General features: G+C 43.0%; 1 protein-coding gene across 3 annotated transcripts; it reads right to left on the bottom strand.

The window, feature by feature from the left end:
* Nucleotides 1-5,331: 5,331 nt before the first annotated feature.
* LOC115748630 lies at nucleotides 5,332-7,454 on the bottom strand. Of its 3 annotated transcripts, XM_030685181.2 has the most exons (3): nucleotides 7,009-7,445; nucleotides 5,576-5,828; nucleotides 5,332-5,542 (listed from the first exon to the last, which is right to left on the bottom strand). In XM_030685181.2, the coding sequence occupies exons 1-2, from the start codon at nucleotides 7,259-7,261 to the stop codon at nucleotides 5,614-5,616; spliced, it is 468 nt and encodes a 155-aa protein (XP_030541041.1). In that variant the 5' UTR covers nucleotides 7,262-7,445; the 3' UTR covers nucleotides 5,332-5,542; nucleotides 5,576-5,613. The 3 variants fall into 3 exon arrangements, with proteins under 3 accessions (XP_030541041.1, XP_030541040.1, XP_048141623.1); XM_030685180.2 differs by having other exon boundaries at nucleotides 5,332-5,828; nucleotides 7,009-7,444; XM_048285666.1 differs by lacking the exons at nucleotides 5,332-5,542; nucleotides 5,576-5,828 and adding an exon at nucleotides 5,837-6,928 and having other exon boundaries at nucleotides 7,009-7,454.
* Nucleotides 7,455-7,528: the final 74 nt, after the last annotated feature.

The raw sequence follows: 7,528 nt of genomic DNA, 5'->3' as shown, positions 1-7,528 counted from the left end.
TACTGTTTGTGCTCCCCGCTTTTCATTATCCTAATTCTCGTGCGTTGGCATAGAAAGAGACGGTAATCATTTTCAGTGGTGGGGATCACATTTTCAGGCAACCAAAAAATTTGAAAGAAAAAAAAAATCAAATTCAGGAGACAAAATCTACGCGACGCATACATACATATAACGTAGAGATGACGTGCAAGTACACGTAGCGTATGTTATGCCTTTTTTTTTTTTTGGGCTGCGTGCATCTTCGTAAAAGCACCAATCTTTGCAAGTCGATCCTGTGGAGGAAGCCAAGACAAGAAGGTGGGTTTTGAATCAAGAGAGAGAGAGAGAGAGAGAGAGAGAGAGAGAGAGAGAATTTATGTCATGGCAAAAGGATTAAAAAAAAAACAGAACAAAAGAAAAATAAAAGAGGAGGGCCCATTTTTGAAAGGTTACCAGCATTGACAAACACTATTGTAATAACTTTTCTTGTTTGGGTCTTCTTAAAAGCTGATGTTTTTCCATCACACCAGAAGGCATGTGGTCTTCCGCCCATCACCCAGTCACATTCACAGAACCCTAAAGGCAAGAAGGACTAAAGAAGTGAAAAAAAGCTGAAGCTCCCGTCCCCCATTTGAAAACTTGTTCCGGGTGGACTGAACATTCCCAATCTGAGTTCAAAGGTTAATGTTTTGGGCGTTCGATAATCACCGAACTAACGGGGGATTATCATCCGGCGTGCAAAAGGTGTCGGGTGCTTAGAAATCCTCGAAGAACCCATTTCCTAGCATAAAGAAGCGGGCGACGGGGACGACCACGGACCGAACAAGAACCTACCCGTTGTCTGACGTGATCTTTTTCACCGAATAAACATTCTTAGAATATGAGATTTCACGCAGAAATCTTGCAACCTCGCATCTTGGATTAGGTTTTATCAAGTTCTTGAGTCTTCCCTCTCCTTCTGGGGTTCTCTCTCCTCCATCCATGCTTCGAGCTGGAGGCTAGACGACACGAACGCGAACGCGAACGTGATGAGTTGTTCATGGTACACCCAGCTTTTGTGTCAGCACAAAACTTGGGGCTTTGTCTTGTCTTCACCTTGTTTGGACGCGGGCGATTTTCATCTGTCCGATGCATCATTGACACTGGTTTTCAGCCTGCTGCTAAATTGTCCCCTCCTCCATCAATTCAGTCACATGTCACGTGACCGAAAGTTTGCGCACATAATCAATAGTGCTTTGGTCGAACTCTCGATGCGATCGCTCCAATTATTAGCGGTCCCTAGCACAACCACATCAATTATGTTCGTCGTGGAGAACCGTATGAAGAAGTCACGAGTGGTCTCGTCTCGTTTCGCGTGCAATACTAAGAATTAAACAAAGGCCTCAAATCCGGCATTTGACGGTGATCATAGCATATCACGCTTGGAAAACTGATCGCATGAACTCGAATTTCATCTACATGTTTTTACTTTAGTATTTCATGTGTATTGTATCAAAACAGGTGTATTCATTCCGATTAATGAATTCGATTGCGTAAAGCTTAGTATTACGACAATTCCTACCGGTTGAATCGGATCTATCTACCGACATCGATGGGGGATCAAGGTTAAAGAAAAGTCTTGCTAATAAAGGTATGAATTAGTGTGGTGGAGAATAATCATATCGTATGTTGTAGTTTTCCTTATTTTTACTAGCAATTTCTCGCGTTTGGAGAGCTGCATGACTCCATCGGGTCGTTCTCGCGACGTGTGTGCTCGCTCGATGCCGTGTTTCCCGGACGTTCCGAATATATATGAAAACCCCTGGTGAATCATTCCACGACTTCAAACTTTTTTTTTTTTTTTTTGGAAGCCGTTAAAGAACGGCGCGGCGTACTGTGCGGATCAATGTCCGTCCAAGAAGGAAACGGTGAGAGCCATCACCATCTTACACTATCGACGCTCTCTCGGAAATTAAAAATATCGACATGATGAAGCATCATGGTGATCTTGACCAACATGACGCGATTGAAATTAGTTCACGCTCTTTGTGCTCGGCGGCATTTCTGATCGACTGGACGGAGAGGCTCTTGCTGATAAGATATTTGCGCACTCGCGAAGCTTTTGTTGGGTAGTCCACGGAGGCTGTTTTGCTCGTTGTAGCTTCCCTCTCGGGCGGACAGAATCAGACGACGGAAAAAACTACAGAGGGCCAAACAGGAGATCGACCACCCCCAACAACATCACATGGCGTGATCGAGAAGCGATTGGCCGATTTGGAATCCATGCGCTTGTCTCGCCAAGAACACACGTTCTCATTCCCAATGGGAGCCCCGTGACTACTGCGCCAGGTCGAGAATTGATTGGTTGCCGTCCCCGCATTTTTCTCCTCTTGAATAACGAGGAAACAACACCGAGTTATACGAAGAAGTTTGGATCATGTGCCGTCGGGTTGCTACGGGCTTGCTAAATATATCTTTGGATGTCAGTCCCCTCCCTCGTTGAGGCATTGCATGAGGTCGGAGAGATTTACAAGGCAAGCAAGTCACGGAAATCTAGGGTTTTATCGAGAGCGCGCAACTACGATTAACATGTTCCGCCGGTTTACCGGGTCGGACGAACCGAAACGAAACCATACCTCGCAATGAGCTAGCATCTTGGAGATACTTATTAAGCGGTCGGGGAAGAAAGCTAGTGTAATTCCCACATACCGGCTTTCTGTTGTGATACTCGTATAAGCAATAATTTTGAAGATTGAATTAGTAATGTGCTTAACGAGTATTTAGATAGATAATCCTCGATTAAGGACATCACAAGTGTTATAACTTTTATAATATCATAATTTTTTTTTTGTCGATCACTTGGCTACCATAATTTTTGAAAAACGTGCGCTTTGATGCTATAACCTTGGATCGATTATTTAAGTGTCGTGACTTAAAAAAAAAATTCATTTAAGTGTCGAAAATCCGACATAACATGTCACTTATTTTTACAAGTTATAACATTCAAATGATCGGTTAAAAATTTTCATGACATTCAAAATGGTCGGAAAGAAAAGTCATAACACTCAAATTTTTCTTACGATAAAAAAGAAAAAGAAAATGAAAATGAAAATTCCACTTCCGTAAGATGCCGCACTTTTGGTAGGTCCACTCCACAGTTATTTACACGATTTCTTTAACCAAGGAGATGTAAAAAGAAAATATTTGATTTTGTCACTACCAAGGAAGCTGCTGGGAATGATCATGAAAACAACGTGAACGTTATAAAAAACGCCATACATCTTCTCCGAGGCATTCGAGTACGGATACCACCAACCCAAACACACCGACTCTCATCGTTGTTCTCTGCAGGCACGCAGACGAAATCCTATATTAATTGTGCGTGGGGGGGGCTGTCATAAGTGTTATTTATGGGGATGAGGACAAACCCCGTGCTTTAAAATAATTAATTGATTAGCGTGAGGGTTCATTCGCGCAGCCGGGGCATCAATACGACATCGTTTTCAGTCGGAATCCTCCTTCACTGACCTTGGCACGCACGTGCGTTGGTCAGATGCTCGAGCCCCACGGATGAACATGATTTCGGGGTAGAACCCGAACCTAAAATCGTTGGGGAACCCGTCCGGTTCCAGATTTCAAATTACGCGGGGTAGGTTTCGGATTTCAAAATTGGAGAACTTATTCCAACGGGTGAGTTCCAAGCTCCAGGTAGGTGAAACCCGAAACCCGTAACAATTTTTTGTGTTTCTCTTAGTATATGTTTTCATGTGATCCCCTTGTACTTCACGATATCCGATAATGAGTGTGTAAAGATGAAACCACTAGCATGAGCTTCCATTTTTCGGCAATATTTATAACTGAGATTTTTATTATTTTTTAATGTCTCATATTTATTTGTGCGTTTGAATATAAGTTGTGACCAGTGGATTATAGCGATAAGTGGTTGTCATTAAATGCGGCAATTCATTGCAATAGTTAAATTCCTATTCGTCCCGGAGATGAGTGGTGTCATGGACGTAAGAGATATCGTTTCTAGTCTATATCTTTCTATTTCTATGTATGAAAAGTTAAAAAAATCATCATATCATAATTCAGAAAAGAAATCGAAATAGAAAAGAAAAAAAGATATTTGTGATGATTTTGAAATCTTTTTTATTAGGTAATCGAGTATCTTTATGCACGAAGATAATAAATTCGGTCGTTACGGTTGGACTTTATTATGGAGTTCTAATCAGAATGGTTGAAAATAGATACAAAAATCAAAGTCAAAGTGCACCTACCGATTGAAAAGCACTTTGCTTCCACCTGTTAGTTTTGAACCCGATCTCTTGTTGACAAGGAATAATCTCGGAGAAAAGATGAATGTTTGTCCAATTATTATTTTTCAAATACATGTAGAACCTAGGAAGACCTAAAACTTGTAACGGAATATGTTACGTAATCCAAGATATGCATGATAGATTCCAGATTCCAAAAAACAATAAACTTATTCTTATGGATAGATTTCAAATTCTAAATGGAACCCGCACTCACCTCTATCGAGCTTGACTCGGAACCATAAACCTGTTTTGCATTAGTCTTAATTAAGTTCTTTTATTTAAAGTACATATGTATGGTATCGGTATGACATGTGATTCTCACATAAAAGAAATAATGAAAACATATTTCGGAGACATTTAATCAAAAGTCGACGAAGAATACGACCGACCAAAATCATCTATATCGAACAAAAGAATTAACGATCGATAAGCGTAATTAGTGAACCCATAATACATCTCTGAAGGTGGCTCTACAAAATTGTGCATTTATGTACTCAGGTTGTCCGTAAGAATAGTTACGTTCGTGTCACATGGGACGTCAGCATTGAACGCAGGAGGAGTTGGCGTGTGCGGTTGTTCAGTCTGCGTAGCACGTTCAATTAGGACAACAAAACGAAATTACTTTACGAAGAATACGACAAAATGTTGTCAGACATGTGGGTCTGGAGATCGCCAGATGAGCACGTTCGGATCTACAAGTTCCGGATGGGGCTCCGATTAAGGCCCAACTTTGCTCATGCGTGTCGAACTGAATTTGGCCCAGAAGATCCCACCAAAGGCCCAGCAAACTAAATAAACGTCCGACCCGACCCAGAAAGACGATTCTCCATCTCCTTCGGTGTCGTGCACCATCCCGCGATTGAATCAGATGAATTCCGACATGTTTTGGTCATCCTTGGCGTGAGCGCTTCACGCTGAACATTCATGGTGTAAGTCAGGTCAGATGAGGACAGTTCTTGTCGGGTCAAAAGATGAAGTGTTACCAGTAAAGAGAGGAGCTGACAAGAGTCCGACCGAGAGATGTTATGAGGTCTGAAGAACTGCACAGGGAGAGGAAACATGTAATGGCGCTTGCCTGCACAATATCTTCCACTTTAAACCACTCGACAAGTCAAAATCCATTTCTGCTACAAGTTAACCTCTACTTGGATGCAGCAAAGGGCGACAAGTCGAAAAATTGTGAAAACAGAAAAGGAAAACTTCTACTCACCGGTAACGGTTTGTAGAAAAGCAATCCATTAAGCTATGGTCACACAACCCAAAGAGGAATCGACACATTGACGCTAGCTGTGTAAAGCAGCGCCACCGCGAAATCAATTAGCTAGCTACTACTACATCAGCTGATCGATCCCTTTCTGTTAAATGTGGAGTGAATGCGAATGGTGCTGTCCTCCTGCGTGCTCAGATTGTCGATCAACGAAACGCAGTCTTTCATTCTCTTCAAGAGAATGGGCGCCATGGAGGCATTCGCTGCTGTTTTCTCTCTAAGCAACTGGACCTTCTTCGACATCTCTGCATCTCTTGCAACCGCTGCTGACATTTCTCCTGCACCTATAAAATTCTCGGAATCAATGCTGACTCCAGTTGAAGTAATGCAGAGAAGACACTGATACAACACGAGGTTGATGCAGCATAACGGAACATTTAAAAACAGTTTGCTCATTGAGCATGCTCAAGCTTTGCTCTGAATATAACAAAATTGTGAACAGTTTGCTCCATTAATATATTGTTAGTTTGTGAGAAAAGCACCAAGTCAGGAGTAGAATTCTAGTCAGTTCATGGTAAATTCCCTGTTATGAACAAGTTAAGAAGTATTACTCCAAAACCTAATGTCTCCGTGGATAACTTCCGCCCAACAGCAAGTAATTCGATTTTTTGAACATGCTTGCAGGTTCTCTTTTGCGACTCACTCCATCACATGCACAATTCTCTAGAAAACAAACTGAGCCGGCTGACCAACGAAGAACATTCAGGTCACCGTTTTTCCCTTCATACCACCAAATAGCTCTTACTACACTCGATTGCTGCCGTTGCTACGCCAAGCAAAGTCGACTAAATGAGGAAGATAAACAAACGCTAGGGCTCGGCCATGATTCTACTGACAAGGAATCGCATCTCACCCAAGGCTTCAGCATCATGACAGGCGTGAGAAAAAGGTTTTCCATGCCCCTCCAAAACCATAAATAACCCTACACATCCAAATGTTTGACACCAGAAGATCATCTTCCTCATACATATTCTACAGATACTAATAGCATACGACATAAGACATTCCGCATTGCATGTGACCGTTTGGTCTCCTCTATATGCTTCAGACACAGTGAATTAACAACATAACAATGAGCAAAAACTTAACAACAACAACAATCAGCAAGCCTACTCAAACTCCACAAAGAAACCTTGCCCAGCATCACATAAACTAGAAGCATCTTTGTTTAAACAGCATTTTTCAAGTTTTAATACGATATAATCAAGCGGTACAGGGGAAAGAAAAAGCACAGCAGAAGAGTTTTCACGGGCACTGAGAATAGCGTGCATTTGAGACGCTAAGTTCAAACACCCACGGATGGAAAAAAGCAAAATCGAAGTTTCCCCCACCGCATGAGATCTTCTGCTTCTTATGCATTGCTTTGGGACTGCACAATCGTAGCCTTCTCAGCTCAACCCCAATCAAAGTCACATGGCGTCCTGAGAAAAGACGGACATCCAGAATGGAAACGCGCATACATACCTTGGTCAGAATCCCCCGAAGTTCCGGGTCGGGAGCTGGTGACGTCGAATCTCTCGGCGGATTTTAGCAAATCGAGGGCCTGCTTGAGCTGATCGGGGAGATTCGTGCGGTAACGGAGGATCTTCTCGGCCATCTGCGACACATCCGACTCCAGTCTCTCGATTTCCTCCTCCGATGCGTTCCCTATTTCGGCATCTTCGGGGATTTCAGTGGACGCGGGAGCTCCCAGGGTTTGAACGCTGTTCATCGCCATGGGATGGAAGAAATTGGCTTGGGTAAAGAGGGACTAGATTGGAGAGGCTTCTGGGGGCGCTCTTGAGCTTCTGAATCTCCGATCGAAGCTCGAAAGTTTGAAACTTGGGGACAGATATGGCGGCACTCTCGCCGGTCAGTCAGCGCTGAGAGAACCAGAAGATCCGGCACAGATTGGATGGGCTCATTTCGGGTCGGGTCGGTTCGGGTCGAGCCCTTTTTTGGGCTTGGATCTAAAGACGGTTTGTACTCGAGCTGGCTCGAACCG

This window comes from Rhodamnia argentea, chromosome 9 (assembly GCF_020921035.1).
Source record: "Rhodamnia argentea isolate NSW1041297 chromosome 9, ASM2092103v1, whole genome shotgun sequence".
Classification (NCBI taxonomy): Eukaryota; Viridiplantae; Streptophyta; class Magnoliopsida; order Myrtales; family Myrtaceae; genus Rhodamnia; species Rhodamnia argentea.
This window is presented reverse-complemented; position numbering and strand designations above follow the sequence as displayed.